The following is a 23,934-nucleotide window of genomic DNA, read 5'->3' on the forward strand; positions in this document are numbered from 1 at the left end:
GTTGTTGACATTGATGACTAAAATAAAGTTGCTATCCAACTGCTAGCACATATTTTGTTGCTTTCTGAGCCTTTTTGGTTTTCCTTTTCGTGTCAATGGGCTCCTATAAACTGACATGAATTCTACCAATCTGCCTCAACAATACAAGTGCAGCTTCGCTACGTCACACTTTTTACAAACTAGAAAAGGGTTTTTAGGTGTTGGATAGTTGAGCTCAATACAGAAGAACGAGGCAACTTTCGGACTTATTTTAATTATACGGTTATTGTCAAAGCAGAGTGCATTCCATCTTTCAATCTTAGAGACTGATAATCTTTTACTTATTTTAATTTGTATTTTTTTTCCATGTTTTCCAGAGGATCTGTGTCTAAATTTGGTTAAAAAAAGGGATTATATAAAATAAAAAATGTTATTTCAATTTTAATGTTTTGCATTTTTAGCAATTGTTGTTGTTTTCAGAGTGTAAAAATCTAGATTTGTTTAGTATTTTCCTATTTTTGTTTGTATTTCATGTGTTTTTCAGGAATACCATCATTAAAAAACAATCTGAGGACTCGTTCGGGAGCATTTTAAGTGAGCTGAGCCAAAAGAGTCGGTTTTCTAAATAAAAGTGTCCTCTTAGGTGAGACCAGTAGGGGGTGGTGACACTTCACATGACAGCGCCATAGTGACAAGCCACCAGAGTAGGTGTCTTGAGGGCTTTTCATGCAGTTTAAAAAAAAAAAAAAATCTTCATTTATTGCGCAGTCTATAGAGTCAAAAACATGGCAATGGCTATATTTTCAAGCAGAGTGAAGCACTTCACTCTAAATTCAAACAGTTTCCTAACCTTTAAAAGACAACATTAAAATTCTAGCATTTCCAAAGATTTCAAGCACCCGTACGAACCCTGCAGTCAAAGGAAATCTGATTCAGTCGAATGCTTTGTGTGAATCAAACATACCAATGAGCAGCAAATAGATGAGAAAGATTAGCATGGGAAGTTTTCAGGTCTTTGAGCCGGAGCGATGCCTCTGTGTACACTAGGAGAATCCACAAAGACACCTTGGAGATGCAGATGCCCTTCTCTGAGTACAAAATTTGAAAAACAAAATGTGTTTTTTTTTTTCCTCTCTCAAATGTAGACAGGAGAACAAAATGATAGAACTTATAAAAAGTTGAATGATTTTGAAATCATACAATCTTCATTGCTCAACAGTTTACGAACATTTTTTTTGTCTATATCCATCCATCCATCCATTATCTGCACCGCTTATCCTCATTAGGGTGGCGGAGGTGCTGGAGCCCATCCCAGCCATCTCCGGGCAGTGGGCAGGGGACACCCTGAACTGGTTGCCAGCCAGTCGCAGGGCACACAGACAATTCGCTCGCTCATTCACACATAGGGACAATTTGGACCGGCCAATTAACCTGACATGCATGTTTTTGGAATGTGGTAGGAAACCGGAATGCCCGGAGGAAACATGCACGGGGAGAACATGCAAACTCCACACAGGAGGCTCGATCTCATGACCTCAGAACTGAGCCGCACAGGCGCTAACCACTGTGTCGCCGTGCTGCCCTGTGTCAATATCATGCGACTACAAATTGTATTCACAAAACGGATAAGGCATTTAAACAAAAAGCCTGCATGTTAACACTTTCAGGTGCCTCCCAATTAATGATGCCAATTTCCTTGATAGTCTGTCAACCCCTCATTAACTGGCATTCTAACTGCCAGTTTCCCTGACTTTATATGATGGGGCATTCTAAAGTAACTGAAAGCCTCCGGCAGAAGGTTGTCCAGATGAAAACAAAATGGATGACCCGATCAGCAAGAGCAAGAAAGGTTGATCATTCCAAAACTGATTTCAAGAATATTGAATCCGTACAAAACTGCAAATTCATTCAAGTCGCCCAAGAATGCGGGTCAAATGCAAGAAAGGACAGGTCACAGCAGAGGATGTAAAGTGTAGTTTTTTCCACATTGCAGCTGAAGTTTGATCGGCAGTTCAGTGCTGAACATGATAAGTGCCTTACAGTACTTTGCCGTTTAAGAGCATTTGAACTGAAGGCCCACTCTTCAGTGATCAAACCTTTCATTAGCAAAAGAAAAAATGAATAAATCAAAAAGCTGTGCTGAGGAGGATGTTGGTGGACAGGGGAGAACTGGTCCAGAGTTCACTTCAGTGATGAAAGCAATTTTAATTTTACTTGAATCTAATGGGAACATTTTCAGCGACATATCGGAGAAAGACTAAACCCAAAGTGTGTAAAAAAATGTCAGTGAAAGGTGGATGAGGAAGTGTCATGGTTTGGGGCATGTTTTCTGCAGCGGGGGTTGGGCTTCTTGTACAACTACATTGCCAAGTGAATGAAAATGTGTTTCATAACTTTCAACAGCAGAGGGTTTCTTTGCCCAATTAGCCTTCAGTCTTCATGAAAAACAATGCTCCATGTTACACAGCCAAATCGGTAAATAATTTCCTTGAAGGTGAAAACATAGAATTAATGGCATGCCCAAACCTGTCAACCTCCACAGCTCCATGCCCGTACAAACTGTCGTATTTTCTGTACAAAATACAAAATAATCGTACGCCATATTTTTTTTTTTTTCGCAATGATGCATGATGGGAAATCCCCAGATGGCAGGCGCATGCGCACAGTAGCATCAAACCGCTCGCTTTGTTTGCAACAAAAAAAAAAAAAACGATACCGAGATAGAGGCTTCTGCGGCGAAGTCCTTTGACTTGATTGATTTGCCGTTTCGTGATAGTCGGTGTATACCGGGTGGTACCCATCATTGACAAATTTGCGTTTTTACGTACAGATTTCCTTGTACGTGGTACTCGTCTTCAAACGCATAAAAAACCTACTTTGTACGGCAAAACCGTACAGGTTGACGAGTATGCATGCCCAGAGTCATGATCTCAACCCAATATAGAGCCTCTGGAAAATCCTCGGTGACAAAGTTATGGTAAAAAAAAAACCATTACAATCACCAAACAGTGGAAGAGGTTGGAAGAAAAATGGACCAAAATCACACTAGAGACGTGTGAGAGACTAGTGCTATCCTGTGGCTGCAGATATGCTGGAGGCATACACAGCAGAGGCCTGTACACTTCTTACTTATTGCTGACTGCTGTAACCATCAGATTTTTTTTTCCAGGCCAAAGACATTGTTGTTCTTTCCTTTTGATCAGTGTGTTTTCTAATTTTGATCAGTGTGTTTTCTAAAAATCATTTTTTTGTGAAATGCCTTTATTCATTTTGTGAAAAAAGTTCTATGATATAGAGACAATCAAATAACCTTTAACTGTGGAACAATGAAGGGGTGTTTCAAAATCGTTATATTTTTATAAGTTGTGGGAGCAACTTAGAAAATAATTGGACGTCCTCACCTGTGTGCCAAATATAGTGAAATACGACGTAGGTGCTGGCCACGAAGAATAGCCAATGAAGAGGTACAAAAATCAAACAAAAAATATCGAGCGTGAAGGCGGCACATACGAAAAAGATGCAGATGACCTGAAGGCACAAAAACCTTGTTAAGATACTCCATCTTTTTAGATCTGAATTGTCAGTATTATTTCACAAGAATGCACTAAAAAGAAAGATGTTCTTCCAATTCAATAAAAAAACAACACCATTATTTTTAAAATTTATTTTAGCCAATTCACACAAAATCGGATACAATCGAATACTATTCATTGTTATAATCATCTCACCTCATCTCACTAGCTGTACCGCTTATCCTCATTAGGGTCGCGTTTGGCTGGAGCCCATCCCAGCCATCTCCGGGCAGTGGGCAGGGGACACCCTGAACTGGTTGCCAGCCAATTGCAGGGCATACGGGGACAGACAACTCACTTGCTCATTCACACCTAGGGACAATTTGGACCAGCCAATTCACCTGAAATGCATGTTTTTGGAATGTGGGAGAAAACCGGAGTGCCCGGAGGAAACCCACGCAAGCACGGGGAGAACACACAAACTCCGCACAGGAAGTCTGGAGCTGGATTTGAACCCACACAGGAGGTTCCCAAGACATGAACTGTGCCGCACATGCGCTAACCACTGCGCCGCCGTGCTGCCCCTTGTTATAATCATTATATATTTATTTGACTATTTTACTTATTTCTAGACCGGATAAGGAAACAAAAGTGTTTTGTTATAAATCCTGTTTTTTCTTATTTTAGGAGGGAAATAAATTGTTTAAATAAAGCATATTTATCATAATATTTTACAACTTAAAATATAGTAAAAGAACAAAAAAACTTGGTTTAGAATTGTTCTAAATATAGAAAATTAAGAAAAAAGTGCTCGCTTTAAATATTTTCCATATTATCTTAAAAAATGATTTCAAAATGAAAGCATGTATAATAAAGTATTTATGTTAGGGTCTGTCATACCTCCTACCACCAGAAGGCCCCAACAGGTATTTGGCACAGGTGTGTCCGATGATCACACACCTGTGTCCAATCATCAGGGATCCCTAAAAAGGACATTTTTGAACGTCATAGTTGGTCGGGTCATTTTGTTAAGTTTTGTTGTGGACGGACCCATGTGGGGGTGGCAGGAGCAGCAGGCAGAGGTTCTAAAAACTATAACGGTATTTATTGACAAATTCATAACTAAAGTACCAAACAAAGAAGAGGGAACTAAACAACTGACAAAATGTCAAAAAAAACATTGACCAATGCTGGAAATGGAAAAATCAAGGACTAAAGTAACAAAGTAACAAAATGTCCAAACCAGAAACAAGAGAAATCAGACCTGGCATAATGGTAGAAGTGAAAATGACATGAGGATGACAGAAGAATTCACAATCACCTGATGAAGTGTGGTGTTCAAAATTGTCCTTTTTAAAAGGTATGGGATAGTTGGGCACAGGTTTGTTATAATTGAACACATCTTCGCCCAGTTAATGTTCGAAATAAAGATTTAATTCATTCATTCATTCAACGCCAGTATGGGCCCTAACAATTTACCTTGCAAAACAAGTAAACAATAAAAAAATATGTTTTATATATTATTTTCCCAGATTGGGGTGATTGAGCATCCCCCAAAACATTTTGCTAGAAAAATAAGTTTAAAAAAACTGCTATGTATTTAAGAATTTCCCTAGAAAACTGAAAATACAGTAAAAGAACAAAAAATATTGGACTAAATGTTTTGTTTTTCTATTTTGGGTGGCCCTCATGTATGGTAGTGTGTGCAGCCCTTTGAGACTGTTTGTGATAAAGGGCGTCACAAATAAACACCTGTTTGCCTTAAAGCAGGGGTCTCCGACCTTTTTCCAGCATTTTCCAGAAAGATAAGCAGGTTAAAAAAAGCGGGCTGGATAGCTAGCTAAGGGTAAATAGACAGATAGGAAGTTTAAAAAAAGCTAGATAGCTAGCTAGAAAAGAGGACAGAATTTTGTTTGATAACTAAAAAAAGGTAAAATGTTAACAAGATAGCATGCAGGTATTATAAAAAGCTAGATAGATAGCTTGCTAAATAACTAAATCGGTAATGGTAGTTAGCCAGAAAGTTAAACCGGTAACATTTTTTCCAAAAGCTAGAAAGCTAGCTAAAAGTGTCACGGTTGCCATGGCGCCCAATTGGTCCCCGCCATGTGGCGCCAGGTTCTGTCACAATTGCCGCAGCGCCCAATTGGCCCCGCCCATGGACACCAGCTGAAACGCGTTGACAGATTGCTCCCTGACTACTTAAACGCTGTCTTGTGAGTCGCCTGGTGACGGAGCGTCTGCAAAACTCCTGCTAAACTCTGTTGATACGTCAAGCCCTGTGAATCCCCGTTTTTGTCTGTGTTTTTGCTCTTATTTTACCTAGCCCTGTGAATCCCCGTTTTTGCCTGTGTTTTTTGCTCTTGTTTTGCCAAGCCCAGTGAATCCCCGTTTTTGCCTGTGTTTTTTGCTCTTGTTTTGCCTAGCCCAGTGAATTCCCGTTTTGCCTGTGTTGTTGCTCTTGTTTTGCCTAGCCCTGTGAATCCCCGTTTTGCCTGTGTTTTTTTGCTCTTGTTTTGTCAAGCCCTGTGAATCTCCGTTTTTGCCTGTGTTTTGCTCCTGTTTTGTTCTCGCCCCAATGTTTGATTTTGACCACTTCCTCATTCCAATCAATCTACTTCTGCGGCCAGTGATCCCCGGATCGAGTGTGCGCTCATTCCTCTTCTCCCCAATAAACTGTGAGTAACGTTACACGAGTGGGTTCTGCTTCCTGTTTCCTGTCCTGGTCCTAACAGAACACTCTGACACCAAAATGAACCCAATGAACACTCACAGAAGCTCTGATTGGGGAGAGCTGGGAACTCCATACGCACTGCAGCAGTTGCAACGGACAGAGGGCGAGGTCTGGCGATTGTCTAGTGACGTCAACGCCCTTCAACTGCTGCTCCAGCGAAATCTACGGAGCATGCTGCACCAGCAGGAGCAATTAGCTCGGCTGATTGAGCTCCTGTCGCGTCAGCTGTCGGCAATGGCCCCACCTCCCGGGGCTCTCCTCCTGCTGTGCTGTCGCATTTCCCTCCCATTCGGCCCACAGACTCGCCCGCCATGGGAATCGCTGTGCCTCGAATGGGGTTTCCGGAGAATTTGGTGCTGATCTGTCCGAGGTCCCCATCGGCCTCAACGCCGCGCCTGTCGGCCTCAACGCCGTGCCTGTTGGCCTCAACGCCGCGCCCGTCGGCTGGCCTTCCACACCCGTCTACTTGTCCGACTCTTCTGTTCACCAGTCCGACTCTTCCGCCTGCCAGTCCAGCTCCTTTGTCTTCCAGTCCGACTCTTCCATCTGCCAGTCCGACTCTTCTGAATCTTCTGTCTGCTAGTCCAACTCATCTGACTCTTACGTCCGCCTGTCCGACTCGTCCGACTCGTCCGACTCTCCCGTCTGCCAGCCCAACTCGTCCGACTCTCCCGTCTGCCAGCCCGACTCGTCTGACTCTCCCCTCTGCCAGCTCGACTTGTCCGTCCGTCTGCTGGTCCAGCCTCTCCCTGTTTCTGCTTTTCCCATGCCTTCGGAGGCTGAAGGGGGATCCACCATCCTTGGGGGGCATCAGCCCATTCTGGAGTTTTTTTTTTTTGGGACTTCTGAAGCCGTCCCTTGGGGGGGGGGGATCTGTCGGTTGCCATGGCGCCCAATTGGTCCCTGCCATGTGGCGCCAGGTTCTGTCACCGTTGCTATGGTGCCCAATTGGCCCTGCCCATGGACACCAGCTGAAACGCGTTGACAGATTGCTCCCTGACTACTTAAACGCTGTCTTGTGAGTCGCCTTGTTTCGGAGCGTCTGTGAAACTGCTAAACTCTGTTGTGATACGTCAAGCCCTTTGCTCTTGTTTTGCCAAGCCCTGTGAATCTCCGTTTTTGCCTGTGTTTTGTTCCTGTTTTGTTCTCGCCCCAATCTGTTTGATTTCCTTGTTCCGATCAATCTACTTCCGTGACCAACGTTTCCCGGATTGAGTGTGCGCTCATTCCTCTTCTCCCCAATAAACTGTGAGTAACGTTACGCGAGTGGGTTCTGCTTCCTGTTTCCTGTCCTCGTCCTGACAAAAAGAGTAAAAAGCTATATAGAAAGTTTTTTAAAAAAGCTAAATAGCTAGCCAGAAGGAGGCCAGAATTTAGCTCGATAGCAAGCACAAAAAAAACATTCTATAGAAAATCTCATTGACGCAGCACTGGTGAGCTATTTTCAGAGCAGGTCCGCGGGCACCTCAACTGTCCCTAGGGGCCATACTGGTGCCCACGGGAACAACATTGGAGACCCCTGCCCTAACGTCTGGTAGCTTAATCCTAAAAACACAGGTGGCCCAGCAAAAAACATCATAAAACCAATGTAGACCAGGTGTCACAAGCAAATATTATTGCTGTCAAATGTTAAAGCTTTAAAGATGCTTTCTAGATCGAATTGAACTGTTGAGTTAATGCTTTAACTCTTGAGCTAATGTTTGGAATCCACCTTTAAAACCTGGTCGTAAGCATGACCTTCGAGTTGTCTTCATTTTTATAATCTTTTGTAAAAAAAAAATTTTATACAGCTTACATGGAAAGTTGAATTAAAACGACATTTAATTATTTTTTATTGTTGGGACCAATCTAGGGGAAATCATAACATTTATAATTATATCACATATAAAAAAGGGGATTTTTTCTGGGTTTTGTGTGTCAGTTTGACCTGGAGACAACAGGAGGGTTAAACTTAAATTTGAACCAAGGCTACTCGATCAAAAATTATTTTTTTCCAATCACAATATTTTTAAATTGCACGATGGCAAATTTAGTTTAAAAAAACATCTTCATTTCTTCTAATTTTTGCATTTTTATACATTCTTTTAGTTAATCCACACAATAACAGATAAAGATTGAATACAATTTATTGTTATTATATATTTATTTTACTATATCATTTTACTTATTTCTACTACAAAATGAGAAAAACAATCCTTAAAAGAGGCAAAATTATTATTAAAACCATATGCATTGAATTATACTCTTTAGTCAATGCTTTAAATCCACCCTAACTCATGTTGAAATGTAAATGTATGTGTTTGCATGTATATATATATCTCATCTCATCTCATCAGCCGTACCGCTTATCCTCATTAGGGTCGCGGGGGGGCTGGAGCCCATCCCAGCCATCTCCGGGCAGTGGGCAGGGGACACCCTGAACTGGTTGCCAGCCAATCGCAGGGCACACAGGGACAGACAACTCATTCGCTCATTCACACCTAGGGACAATTTGGACCGGCCAATTCACCTGTGTATGTGTGTGTGTATGTATACATGTGTATGTATATATTCAAATTACAACTATTCAAATGATTTTAGGGTAGAAAAAATATGCTTCAAATGTAGAATCATACTTCCAAAAAAAAAATCAAATTAATTAGTTTCGCTTGCAAAGGATACTCAAATATTTTTTTTTTCTATCCTCACCAACGTGGTGTTCATTGGTACTAGGTAGCTCATTAGGGACACCTGAATAGCCCGCAAACCTGTTCTGAAAATAGCTCATTATTTAGATTTCTGGGAAATGTGATTTTTTTTTTTCTTATTGGCTTCTGAAATAATTGACATGATCAGTGTCTTTAAATATAATATCTATTATTTCCAAATTATTTTTTAAATCAGCCTATAATTCATGTATATAAATCACTCAGTGCCCTTATACAAGGCAGATGCTTTAATGGTTGACTGGCCCTGTTTTAACAATGCTTATAATACTTATAACATGGTAATAACATAAAAATAACTTATTAATAACAGGATAAGTTGTTAATTCAGAAAAGCTTATCAAACTAGTAGCCCTTTGCGCTAATCGGTAACTGTAACTCTAATGGAAGTCTGTACAACTCTTTGAAACTTCTTTTGATTGAGGGCCAAACAAATAAACATGACTTGACTGGTTCTCAAATATTATTATTTAGTTTTTTAAATTCCCTGCACAGTGCCTCCCAGTGGCAAAACAAATGTCACAAGTTTGAGATGCCTGCCATAACGTATCACAAAAAAACAAAGTATAATCACTGTATTAAACCAAAGGTGAAGGTTTTATCTTGGCATTGTTGAGGACATAGAACATTTTCTAACACTAGAGGTATGAGAGACAAGGAATTTGACTTTCCCACAATGAAAACCCAAAGGACAGCCACCTGACTGGATTAGTTTTACCATTGATCTGCAAATGAAGCAAACTCTGGTGCGAACAACATAACTCAGGAATGACCCTTCACATGCTAAAGTGAAGAAAAGAAGGTTTGGTGGGGTGCGTAACCGGATAGTATTCTTTAGTATTACTCTAGTTGTATTTTTATTGTATTTTAGTACTATTTCTGCAGTCTGATTTTTTTTGTATTTTTTCTGTAGTATTTTTCTAGTATTACTGTACTTTTATTTTGGTATTATTTCCTTAGTATTTTGAAGAATTTCCATACTAGTATCTATGTAGTATTTCACAAAATTGTCACTATTACTGTAGTTGAATTTTTGTAGTATTTCTGTTGTAACATTTCTGCAATAGTATTTGTATACCATGTTATTAATGTATTTCCTTGCTTGTGACAGTATTAGTATTTTTTTGTCATAGTATTGCAGTAGTATTTTTTCTAATATTTCTATAGTCTTTTTTTGTCAGAATGAAGATAAAATGATCTACTAGGATCCTTTTTTATAGCACAAAATTGTATATTTAATTATGTAGTAATGTTGTAGTACATTTGTAGTATTTTTGTAGTATTTTTCCCAACTGACTCGATCAAAACCACACCCACCACATTCCATTTGAACAACCCCACCTTGCTGCCTTTAGAGAACAATGGTGACATAATAGGCCATTGAGTTGTTAGTTTTAAATAACACAGCCTTCTGGTTGTCCGCTGGCCATTCTGGAGGGGTAAAAAAATTCCTGGGACTTCTAGTGTTAAACGATCACATATGATTGGTGGGGACCAAACAATGATTGCTTGATATTGGTGGGTATAAGTGCCCTCCGTTTATAGCCAAACTAGGCCTTTGTATTAAACCTTTTTTTTTTACCAGCCCGTGGCAGTGAAACGTTGTGTAGACGCTCCCAAAAAAGAGCCAGCACGGCCACAAGTATTCCAGACGAAATTCCAGCAGGAAATCGGCCAGCAGCACCAGCATCCACATGGCCATAAACTTGAGGAAGGTGTATGTACTGCAAACATACAAATAATGCAAAAAAAAAGAAAGGTCAAGTTAATGTATTTTTACAATGCTTTTTTAAAAGCCGCTTCATCAACAATGGCCTTTTTAAATTTCTTAATGAGCACCACAAAACCCAGAAGAAGAGCTGTGGTTTCCTCTCTTTGTTCTGCTTATCCATAGGCTGCTGTTGCCACATCGACCCTTCTTTGTTTGGTAACCATGGCGATATTTCATCTGGAGGAGAGCAAGGGAGGGAGCATGGGGGAGGGAGCGCCACATCCTCCAAATTTGTTTTTTAAAGGTGCTATTTTTTGTGCTTCGATTTTTAGATTTTTTAGTTTTTGCTAGGATTACGGTTGCTTTATGTGGGAATTTTGTTGCAGCTAAATTATACTGCACCATTGCTACGATGCACGATTAGAATAGAATAAAATGGCTTTTACTGTCATTTTATAATAGTACAATGAAAGAAAACTACACTTCCAACTGTCTCCAAGCACTACAAAGCACTAATATTTTAATTTCTTAGCTCATTTATCCGGACATTCTTTTATCTCATTTCTTTCTTTCTATATATATATATATATATATATATATATATATATATATATATATATATATATATATATATATATATATATATATATATATTTATTGTCTAGTTTAAAAAAAAAAAATTGTACAAACAAATGGCATTTTCATGCATGTCGTTGCTTATTTTATTTTCTAAAATAACTTATTTACAATATTTGAGTCGCAGGTTTCATGCACTGGAACCATCCATTATCTACAACCGCTTATCCTCAGTAGGGTCGCGGGGGAGCTGGACCTCATCCCAGCCATCCTTGGGCAGTGGGCAAGGGACACCCTTAACTGGTTGCCAGCCAGTCGGAGGGCACACAGAGACAGACAACTCACTCGCTCATTCACACCTAGGGACAATATCTACCGGCCAATTGACCTGACATGCATGTTTTTGGAATGCGAGAGGAAAGCAGAGTGCCCGGAGGAAACCTACGCAAGCACGGGGAGAACATGCAAACTCCACACAGGAGGTTAAATCTCATGATCTCAGAACTGTGCCGCACACGCGCTAACCACTGCTCCGCCGTGCTGGCAATAGAACCAATTAAAGTATTATATTTTATAGTTTTGTCTCGCATTGGCATAACTAGCTTGTTTTGGAGGGTGCTCAAACACCCCCAAATTCAACCCAAGCACCCCCCAAAATGATAGCATTTTAAAAACTCTCTTTTCCTTACCAAGGACATAACAGGCTCAAATATATTAAAAAACGCTAACAAACAAAAATGAGAACAACACTGGGTGGGGAAGACTCTACTGCCTTGAAATGGCTCAGTTCATTTGATTCATAGTACCGCTCTCGCCACCCTCCCGGCTCCCCTTCCACTCGGCTAGTTTGACCTGCGGCATAGCGGCGGAGTCTATGGGGGTTCCGGTGTATTACGGTGAGAGTATGCTATAGCCCAAGAGTCCCATAATTCAAGATAAAAAACAGCCTTAAAACAAACATTAAATGGATAAAAACAGACTTTTAAAATAAAAAGGTAGCAAAATAATTTGATTAAAATATCATCATAATTGAATTTGACTTGTCATAACACTTTAAGTTAGGGGTCTTAAACTCGTGGCCCAGGGGCTGATTGTTTCCCATGGGATGATAGTTTGAGTCCACGCCCTAATGAGAGTTTGAAGGGACAATGGGTATTATTGGTCACCTCCTAGTGGGAAAAACCTTTTGCGCAGACACAGACACACTTTGCCAACTCAAATAAGACTTGATGTAGTGGTGTTGGCTGTCTGAAAAAAGACAAACAAAAGGATAAATACATAAATAAAAAAAACAAGGGAGAAATAAATAAAGAATAAGTAAAATTAAGTAAGAGAAAAGCTAAAAAGGGAAACTAAAGAATAAGTTGAAACAATGAAGAAAGAAAATTGAAAAAGGGGTAAAAGCAAGAAAAAGGAAACGGTTGGAAAAGAAGAAGTAAAGAAGAAAAAAAGGTTAAAATGAGAGAATGAAGAAGAAAAAATAATAAAGCAAGAAAAAAGAATTAAAAAGCTTGGAAACAAAGAAACAAAAGATAAAAGAAAAATATGTAAAAAAGAGATAAAAGAAGAAAACAGGCAGGATAAAATGATAAAAAAAAGAGGAAAAAGTAAGAAAAAATACATTATAATCCAGGTAAAAAAGTAATATATATTGAAAAAGAAAATTGCGAACAATTAAAAAAAGAAAAATTAAGTGAAAACTAGGTGGGAAAAGAAACAATAGAAGAAAAAATGAAAGAAAAAGAGAAGAAGAAAAAAAGCAGGAAAAATTACAGGTTTTGGGGGGTTCCTTTGTTCAGATTATTACTACTAATAATAAAATATTCTGCACCAATAAAATGAACGAGTTATTTAAAACTCCATTATTCTACTAAAATATAATAATATATATTTTTCACTCTGCTGTGAACTTTTAACTCACTTAAACTTTTTTTATTCTTGGGAACTTTAAACCGGAATCCCTACATGACACAACAAAATGTTTTTACATAAAATTGAGTTTTCAGTGCAACAACAATTAAACTACAAATCCCCGAAAAACACTGTAAACAGTACTGTGCAAAAAATATTGGGGGTAACAATACTAATGCCTCCCATCGTGAATTTGACAACCCCCCCCTACGGCTCATGTCTGGTGACGGCCCTGGTCAATATAAAATAGTCTCTTTCGATTTCAAATAGAAGGGGGTCAGAAGCTGGCCAACTTCATGCATCTTTTTCTCTTTTGTGCGAACAACGAGAGGCGTGCACAAGCATGCATCTAAAACAACAAGAAGGAGGCGAGAGTGGCGAGTGACGTGATACAGACAGGTGAGTGGACACGCCATGGCATGCACACAAAAGACGCAGATGGCCACCAACACACAAAAAAAAACAAAAAAAAAACAAGAAGAAATAAATCAAAGGTGCAGTGGTCGGGCATCCATCCTGTCTACCTCTCGGACAGCTTCTCGCTTATTTTCAATTTCTTCATCTTTCGTAGCCTGTTTGGGTCCACGTATCGTTTCTTCATCTTCTTGTGTTTCCCTCTCTCTCTCTCTCCTCCGTCGCCCTTTGTCTCCCACCGCGACGGAAAAGGAAAGGGAGGGAGGGAAAGGTGGGTGCTCTACTAATTTACAGCGCGATGAAGAGGACGTTCACGCCAACATGTGATGATGATGGTGAGGATGGAGATGCTGGTGATGTCTGGAAACACACCAAAAATAAATGGGATGGGGGGGGGGGCGCGCTTGTTGAGCGCATGCGCATTGGAGGGCGCACAATTAAGCGTGGACGGTAAAAACGCGCTGGCCGCAGACCGTGAGCGTATCCAGCCCGTTTCCGAGGGTGCTCAAAAAACTATAGAACTTTTAAATCTCTCTTTTCCTTATTAAAGGACAGGATATGCTAAAGATAAAAAATAAATAAATAGAAAAAGTAAAACAAAAAGAAAATGTGAACAACAGCTTCTGAAATACTCCACCGCCTTGAAATAGTTTAGTCCATTTGATTTCTATAGTTAGTTTTGTAGTACTACCGTAATTCTATTTTTTGAATATTTTTGTAGACTTTCTGCATTCATATTTTTGTATTACTGTATATGTAGAGATTTCTGTAACATTTCTGTTGGAATATTTTTGAAATATACCCACAATAGTATCTTTGTAGCATTTCTTTAGTTTTTTTTTTTTATTTAACAATAGTCACGTTTTCGTAATACATATTTATTTTGTAATATTTGTGTAACAGTATTTTATATCCTATTATTACTGCAGTACCGTAGCATTTTTTTCTTATAAGGATGAAGACAAAATAATATTTTAGGTGGCTGTTTTTTAAGCACTAATTTGGTGTTTAGTTTTGTAGTAATTCTTTAGCATTTATGTAGAATTTCTGTAATAGTATTTTTTTTTGCAGACACATAAAGGGGACAAAGTTGGCACCCAAAAACATATCTTATTAGCACTAGTATATTTATTATATATAATTTCATTATATCATGACCATTTTTGTTTGGAAGGCTGAATGTAGAATAGAATAGAATAGAATAGAATAGAATAGAATAGAATAGAATATACCTTTATTGTCATTGTTACAAAATGGGTTAACATCTTGTGACAACGAAATTGGGCATGACACTCCAGGTTCACACATTCACAGTGAGGTAAAAAAAAAAAACAGCTCATGGGTAGACAAACTACGGCCCGCGTCCACATGCGGTCTGTCAGGCTTCTTCATGCAGCCCGCCAAAAAACCATATATATATATATATATATATATATATATATACGGGGCAGCACGGTTAGCGCGTGTGCGGCACAGTTCTAAGGTCTCGGGAACCTCCTGTGTGGGTTCAAATCCAGCTACCGGAGTTTGTATGTTCTCCCCGTGCTTGCGTGGGTTTCCGTGCTTGCGTGGGTTTCCTCCGGGCACTCCGATTTCCTCCCACATTCCAAAAACATGCATTTCAGGTGGATTGGCCGGTCCAAATTGTCCCTAGGTGTGAATGAGCAAGCGAGTTGTCTGTCTGTGTGCCCTGCGATTGGCTGGCAACCACTTCATGGTGTCCCCTGCCCAATGATTGCTGGGATGGGCTCCAGCACCCCCGCGATGCCACTGAGGAAAAGCGGTGCAGCTAATGAGATGAGATATATATATTTATATATATAGTCTGTGGTTTGCAATAATCTGTGGTCTGTGCATCCCTTTGAGACTCCTTTTGATAAAGGACTATACAAATAAACATGACTTGACTACAAAATATTATTACAGTAATAGTAAAAAATACTAAAGAAATACTTCAAAGATGCTATTATAGAACTACGTCAAAATACCTTTACAAAAACACCACTACAGCAGCACTATAATACAAAAATACTGCTCCGACAGAAAAACTACAAAACTACTTCTATGGAAAAATGATGACAGCAATACTACAAAAATACAACTTTAGTAATACTACAAAAATACGACAGATGTACTTGAAAAAATGTACCATGGAAATACTATAAAATGGTACTGTAGAAAGACTACGAAAATCTGAAATACAACAAGATACAACTAAAGTAATAATACAAGTGCAACTACAGTAATATTTAAACTATCAATAAAACACTACAAAGATACTACTTTGGAAATACTTCTAAATACTTTTTCAGAAATATTATGACCTAAATACCAAAAAATACGAATATGTAATTCTTCAAAAATGTAGAATGGAAATACTACAAAAATACTATTATAGAATAATTCTACAGAATACTTCAAAATATAAGTACAGTAACACTGCAAAACACCACAGAAGTACTAAAAAAATCTGACTACAGAAATACAACAAAAATATCACAAAAAATACGACCAAAGTTATACTAAAAATACTACCGCTATACTACAAAGATTCTACTATGCAAATATTACAAAAATACAACTGGAAAAATGCTACAAAAGTAAAACTACATATAGAATAATAATACTACAGATACTGATACAAATACTGAAAAATGATGACTACAAAAATACAACTACAGCAATACTGCAAATATATTACAAAAATCCTAGTCTATAAATACTACAAAAATACTACTGCAGGAATACTACAATACGGTGCTAGGAATCAAAGGACTCAACCATTTCAAGGCAGTCAAGGCGTGGTTTAGATTTTTACTTTGTTTTACCTTCAATTGTTCGAGCGTTTTTCATCATATTTAAGCCAGTCCTGTCCTTTAGTAAGGGAAAGAGGGTTTTAAAAGTAGTATAATTTTTGGGTTGAATTTTAACTTTGCTTGAGCACCCCCAAAAACTGGCTGGTTACGCCAATGGTCCCTACATTACATTTACCCTACCGGGAGCTGAGGAGTGATATTTTTGAATATATAGTAATGTCTGAGATATTGATATTGCATTGGTGTAGCTCAGTGGTTACTTCACCAAGAAACAATTCTGCTGTGAATTCGTCCTCTTCTCTATCTCTAAACGAGATCGAACCACAAGCGCCGTCCAATGTTTATTTTGTATCATCATCTGTTTTTGTCGTTGTTCTACCAACTCTTTACGTAAAAATCATTACATAATAATGATATTAACAAAAATAATTATAATAATAATAACAATAATTATGTGCGTTTTTATTTATTTTGTAAAGGCGCCACTCTTCTGTATACTGTATCTCCACTATGCTTCCTCCTGGCGGTCAGGAAATATAGTGAAAGTCGAAACTTATGTGCAAATGTCTGTTAAAGGGGAAATACGAGACAACGCTGAAAAATAACACACTTAGATTCTAATTTCTACCCAGCCTTTTTCAAAGAAAGACAAAAAAGGAAAAAGATTATTCTTTTTTTTAAAGGAATAAAAAATTAGGGAGGAAGAAATAAGAAAGAGAGGCAAAAAAGAAAACGGGAATAAAAAGTGGGGAAATGGAAAAAAAGGAATGAGAGGAAAACAGACAGAAACAAAACAGATGTGATATCTTTTCCTCTTTTTTCTTTTCTTTTTTCAATTTTCCTTTCCATTTTCTTGAGTTTAACATTTTTTCCTATTTATTTTTCTTTCTTCATTTTTCTCTTTTCTTTTTGTCCATTTCTTATTTTACTGTTTTTAAAATGTTTCCTCTTTCTTTTCTTATTTGTCTTCTTTTCAATAAAAATTATAAATGCACAACATGGTGTCCAGGGATTTTTTTTCTCAATTTAGCGGAGCGGCAGTAGCTCAGGAGGTAAAGGTCGCAAGTTTGATTCCCAGCTCCTCTGTGTTATATGTCAAAGTGTCCTTGGGCAAGACACTGAACCCCTATTGCCCCCAACAAGCAGGTAGTTGCCTTGCATGGTTGACGCTGCTATCGGTGTTTGAATGGGTAAGGCACACTGTAAAGCGCTTTGGGAGGTTTTCAGTGACTTGAAAAGCGCTATATAAATGCAGACCATTTACATTCCATCCGTCACTTGATAATCTTACACAGGTGGTGTACAAAATCATGCATGGATTTGCTCCCTCATATCTTTCAGATTTTATTCCCCCCTATGCTCCGGTGCGGAGCATTCGCTCTGAAAATGCTGGTCTACTCGTGATCAACAGAGCCAAGAAGAGATTCGCAGGTTCGAGAGCGTTCTCCATTTGGGCACCCGTGCTATCGAATGCTCTGTCCCCAGAGATTCGATCTGCAACCTCAGTGAAAATGTTTTGTTTTTTATAACTTTTTATTTCTCACATAGATTTTGACAGAGGGTTGATTCATTAATCGTACAACAACACAATCAAAAAATATATACAATTGACAGACCCATGAATAACAAAAGAAAAAACAAAAAACATGTTAAAAAATAAAAAAAATAAAGGTGAGGTGTTTAGACATCAAGTAAAAATTGTGTGATAACTTCCAACTTTTCTCGAGTTGATCTAGTTTCAGTTGAAGTCTTGCAGTGACTTTTTTCCAAAAACATCTTCAGCTGGGCGGGATATGGGGATTGTGCCTTCACGTTTTTCTCCTTTAGCTTTTTGATGACGTACCTTACTTGTTTCTTCTTCTTTTGAATTTCCGTGGTGTAGTCTTGATTGAAGTAAACGGTCTTGCCTTCGTATGTTGTCTTCTGTTTCCATGCTTCCTTCATCACGGATTATTTTACTCTGTAATCAACGAAGCGCACGATAATTGCTCACGGCGGTGCCGTATTACCTTGAGGCTTGGCCACCAGTGAGCGGTGTGCCCTCTCAATACGAATGTCCATGTGCCCCGTTGTCGGAATGTTCAACTTAACGAAGCCTGTTATGAAGCCGATTGTATCGTTCCTCTCGGCACCATCCGGAATGCCATGTATTCTAATGTTGTTGCGTCTTGATATTTACTCCAAATCCTCATACTTTGTTGCTAATTTGGCGGCTTGTTGTAGCAGGAAGGCTGTGGAGCCCTCCAATCGCGCTGTTCGCTCTTCCGTGATAGCGTTTAGCTCCTCCATGCGCTTCACTTTTTGCTCCAGCAACAAAGTCCTTTCCAAAAGCTCTTTGATGCTTTTTTTCAAGTCTTGCCATGATAATCTTGTTCTCGCTGGCTGCTTCGCTATGTTCTTGCCATTCTCGAAGAGATACGTAATACGTATCTCTTCGAGAATGGCCGAGTCGTGTCCGGCGCCATCCCCTCTGCTCCCTCGTTCTGTTTCTCCTTTGCGCCAGTTTCCTCGACAAGTCTCCCCTTCTTGACCAAATTTTATTGAAGTGATTTTCTTTGATATGATTTATAAATTATCCCCTTTCTGTCTTTTTCCTAGTAAATAGTACGTTGGTTTGTAGTGGTTTTTGCCAGAGCTACTTTCCTTGCTGCCGTCTACCACATGGCACCACCAGAAGTTCAGTTGCAAAATGGAACTGCTTAAACCTAGGCTAAAAACACCCTTCTATTCTCATAAATGCCCCATATTTCATGTTGGCAATATCTTTTTACTATTTGTCATTACAACTTTCGTTTCAGCCAGGTCATGCGGGAAGGGGGATAACCTCATGTGCGGTCCCTTCTCAAGGTTTCTTCATTTACCTCATAATAATAATAATAATAATAATTTCCTTTGTATTGTCATTCTTTGTAACAATGTACACAGAACGAAATGTCGATACACCTGACCCGTTGTAGCGAGTCGATGCAGCCGCAGCCAACAGAGGGCGCCGCCATTATACCAATTAGGTATGTCTCGGCCGAGGCGCGAACCAGCGACCTCCCAGTCTCAAAGCGGGCACACTACCATCTAGGCTACTGATGTTGAGGTTTTGAGTTTTCCCTTGCCCTCATGTCGGTTTCAGATCAGGGGATGGTGCAATATTAGTCTTTAGTTTGCAATAATACGTGCTCCGTGCAGCCCTTTGAGACTCTTTGTGATAAAGGGCTATGCAAATAAACATGACTTGACTTAATAATGTGCGTTATGGTCACTGATGGATTTAAACTGTAAATATGTTATTCTACTGTTGCATTATCTTCTTTGCATACTGTGTGCCATTCTTGCTTGTGTTTGAAGAAGGAGGAAACAAGATGTTCACTAAACAGTCGACACCTAGCTGCGGCCAGATGAGGGAGCTGAATGTGACACTCAACTTCTCTCTGACCGCAACAATAACATGTTGTTGTGTAAACAGGTCTCAACTGTTTATTTTGTCACTCCCCCTCCCTTTAGCAGAAGAGACCGTTCCGAACACAATAAAAAGGCAAGGACAAGGAGATTTTTTCAGAGAGTCTAGTAGACTGCAATAGGCAGACTATGGTCATTCCTCCTTGCAAGTAAGAAAAGTAATATTCACGTTCTCTGTGTCTTTTTTTGTATACAGGTTTTTGTTTACATCTGTTGGGTTAAACCTGACAGTCACTTTGAGTCTCAGTATTTTGTCTTATTTCATTGAGCTCATAGCACTCATTTTGGGTGGCATGATATAATACAGCGACATTTAATGAGAAAATACTACACATTGTTCCTTTAACTTTCATATTTGGACAGGGCTGCAAACTTCATCCTCATCCTTCATCCTGGTCCGCAATTGGCCCCTGGGCCGCGCGTTTTAGACCCCTGCCTTCAATAATCACTGTAGCATCTACGTGACACCGAAACTGTTTAAGGTGACTGTCCCGGATGTGGAAAAGAAAGCTTTCTATCACTAATGGAGCAAATGAAGGACATCCTGCTTTGGAGAACAATGCATGAAGGAAACCCTACCTGACTCTTTTGGCTCGTAACGCTGGTGACTATACCGCTGGTGAAAATACCGCAGCGGAAAACGGAGTGGAAAAAAATCCAGACGGCGGTGATGAAATGTGAATTTTTGGAAAGTTTGACCTTAAGAAATTGTCGTTTCAAATCCATATACAAACTCAACACTTTATGCTCTTCTTTTTTGCTAGTTATCAATCTATATTTTGCGTTCCTTTCTAGCAAGCTACCTAGCTTTGTTTTTAGCTTTCTATCTGGCTATTTAATTGGCTTTTTATCCTTTTAGCTAGCTACAGTATATAGCTCCCTTTAAGTTTTTGCCTGTTTACCTTACCAGATAACCAGAGCTGGTGCCCTAAGCGAAATTTGATTTTGGGGGCGTCTATTTCTGCTATTATTTTTGATTGTCATTTACACACCCACACCCAGTATTAAAGCATAGTATTTTGAATCTTTAATTTCTGACACTATTGTTTCCAATATTTTAGAACTTACACAGGATGTTTTCCCCAAGTAGGTGATATACTCTGTTCCACTGTCTATGCATCTCATGTGATCTTTCCGCACAGGGTTATATTTGGCCATTAGTTTCACTTAATTTAGAAAGTTTACATTGTTTGCCTGATGTTATGTGTCAACAGCTACCGTAAGTGCAAGGTTCCTTTCTGCCAAGTGACTGGATAATACTGATTAAACGTGTGAGAACATCTTTCCAACGATTTTTTTCTGCCATGAGGAGTCCCATTTCTATCAATAGTTTATCTATCAGTGTTTGAAAAAAAAAAAAAAAAGATACCGGACACCAGGGCAGACAACTCTGAAAAGTTCCCTGCCCAGCCATAAAGTTGCCTGCCCCATTTTTCACAACTTGAAACACAATAAAACGACTAATTGCAAAAAATAAAAGGTTGCAAACTATTGAGTTATTATAAATCAGCTTATAATATTCATTGCATGCATATGATATTGCTGTCATCAGTATGTACTTGTATTTACTCATCTTCATTCATGCAATGTTTGTGTTGCATCGTCTGCTACAAGCCACTTGAACTCCTCGTTCCACGATGCTTTTAATGTACGTTTACCTTTTGCAGCGTCATAAATCTTAGCTTCTTTTGAATATTTCTTCTGGGGCTGAGGTTTTGGCTTGATTCCTAACCACTTATCCATTTTTCTTGTGTTCTCTCTGCGTCTACTTTTGTTAAGGTTTGTCAATTTAATAGCGCTCTTTCTCGTGATATTGCAGTAAGACGTTTTCCATTGTGTGACGTCATTACACACGGACTATATTTCATTTTGCCATTGTTGATTGCCATGTTGTATTGAATGGAGCCGTGTTCTTGTTTTGCTTGCTGTTGAGGAATAAATATGCTTAAAGGCTGAACCACAATGTCCTGCGTATCTTCACACGTGTAAGGAAACTGCACTCTGACATATATTTTCATGCTGTTTCAGCAGTGCATCTACTTCGACCCAATCCTGCTGTCCCTCGGTTGCCAGACTTTTTGGGAAATAATTTGCAGCAAAAACAAAAGAGCATCTCTACTTTTTGAATAAGTCAGCCAGCTCCACTTGACTTTTCCCCACTGTCTGTAGGTAAAGTGGTAATGGAAAATTCGGCCTTCTTGTTTTTTTGGAGGGAATAAGAAGTCCTTCTTAATAGGCTGTGGCCCTCTAATCACCTGAATCAGAGAGGACAGAAGGCCACTCGGCTGGGTAAACTGAGGAAGCTGATGATGAGGAGGAAGGGGATGTCGTTGTGGAAGATTCTGTGAAAGTGAACAAGCAAAGACACTGACTTAAAATTAACATACCGGACATTGAAATTAACGTTTCTGACATAAATATAAGCCAAGAATAGTCTGTAGCACAACAAGAATGGTGTTTTGCTCTTAACTTACTAGCTAAATTTATTGTGGTTGCAGAGACCGAGGGGGGAGTGGACATACAGGATAAGGGTGCAGCACAGACCGCTGTAGAAGGTGGACATGGTCCTTGGATAAAGAAAAAAAAAAGGCAGCCCCGTTAAATGTCATTTCACACACAGGTGGAGAAAAGGCATCTTCCTCTGGGACAACTTAAATTTATTTTATGATATATTTCTTTCTAAAAGGTCACACATCATGTGTTTGTATCTTAAATTAAATCTTAATGAAATAATTTAACAATTGTTTAAAAGGGGACTTGATGTTAACATACCAGACAAATTTGATTGCAGACAAAGAGGGGGCAGTGAAACAATAGAAAGAGGGTGCAGCACAGACCTCTGTAGAAGGATATGAACACATAATAATGAGATAATTCGACTAAATTAAAATGTAGTTGTTATTTAAATACTTCAAAATCAAATATTTATGGTGACAGTCTTTCCCTCACCTGATGCATCACCAGCAGTTGAGCCCAGGCATGTGGACTGGCTGTGGCCTGACTCTGTGCCTCCAAAATAGTTTAACAGTGCTCCCAAAGACATTTCACACAATTTATGAGTTAATGTGAGGAGGCCATTATTAACACACTATTATATTAGATAACGAACCTTCCTGTGTAGGGTTTTCATGTTCTCCCCGTGCTTGCATGGGTTTCCTCCGGGCACTCTGGTTTCCTCCCACATTCCAAAAACATGCATGTCAGGTTAATTGGCCAGTCCAAATTGTCCCAAGGTGTGAATGAGCGAGTGAGTTCTCTGTCTCTGTGTGCCCTGCGACTGGCTGACATCTAGTTCAGGATGTCCCCTGCCCACTGCCCAAAGATATGTGGGATGGGCTCCAGCACCCCTGCGACCCTACTGAGAATAAGCGGTGCAGATGATGGATGGATGTATATTGGATAATCATGGTCTACACTGCAGCAAACAACTTATGCAAACAACACATATCTAAATAGCTAACATTGGAGTGTAGAAAAATAGGCATACTGCAAAAAAATAACGTGGGATTTTATAAGACTAAAAAATGTGTGTATCAAAAATTAGCTATATAATTTTGAACAAAAACCAGCAGGGTAAACTCAACTATCCAATCAATATAACAGAAACTCAAACAGATTATCTTAAATATCATGGTATCATTTAATCTAGTTTTCACCTTGTAGCCTGCTAACTTGCAAATAGCTAACATTAATTAGCTATCAGCTTGCTATTAACGTCGTTGATAGCTAACGTTGGCTTTGTGACGAGATTAATCAAACAGCTACCTACTTTTTTCTTATATTATCTTTATTCATCCTTTAACAAGACATGTAAACATACCTTGGTGCTGTCATTTTTTCTCTTCTTCGTCTTTCTTCCTTTTTCTTTTTTTTCTGCCCCAGAGGGATATATCCTCTTTTGCGACATTGCATTGCATTTTCCCCAAATATCTGGATTCGCATCTTACGCAGTGCGCAATGAACGCACCGCTTACTTCACTTGTGCCCCGGGCCTACCATCAAGCTACCTTTTTAGCTATTGAGCGAGCTATCTGGCTAGTTTTTACATTTGTTTGCATGCTATCGAGCTAACATTTTACCCTTTTTTGCCAGTTATCAAGCAACAGTTTTTCCTCAACCTTTTTTG

General features: G+C 39.1%; 1 protein-coding gene across 2 annotated transcripts in view; it reads right to left on the minus strand.

Annotated features, from left to right (window-relative positions):
* The window catches only part of LOC148346777 (macoilin), a 43,007-nt gene extending 20,882 nt beyond the window's left edge, over nt 1-22,125 (minus strand). The window contains exons 1-5 of one of the 2 annotated variants that reach the window (XM_088324814.1): nt 22,064-22,125; nt 13,653-13,902; nt 10,513-10,654; nt 3,381-3,507; nt 944-1,067 (exon numbers count right to left, since the gene is read on the minus strand). In XM_088324814.1, coding sequence (XP_088180940.1) covers nt 944-1,067; nt 3,381-3,507; nt 10,513-10,654; nt 13,653-13,729 — 470 coding nt within the window. In that variant the 5' untranslated portion in view covers nt 13,730-13,902; nt 22,064-22,125. Of the gene's footprint in view, nt 1-943; nt 1,068-3,380; nt 3,508-10,512; nt 10,655-13,652; nt 13,915-22,063 lie in introns of those variants that run through there. The other variant, XM_088324815.1, reaches the window with a different exon arrangement.
* Between the last annotated feature and the right edge of the window lie 1,809 nt (nt 22,126-23,934).

This window comes from Urocampus carinirostris, chromosome 20 (assembly GCF_059441175.1).
Source record: "Urocampus carinirostris isolate Australia breed hairy pipefish chromosome 20, RoL_Ucar_1.0, whole genome shotgun sequence".
Classification (NCBI taxonomy): domain Eukaryota; kingdom Metazoa; phylum Chordata; class Actinopteri; order Syngnathiformes; family Syngnathidae; genus Urocampus; species Urocampus carinirostris.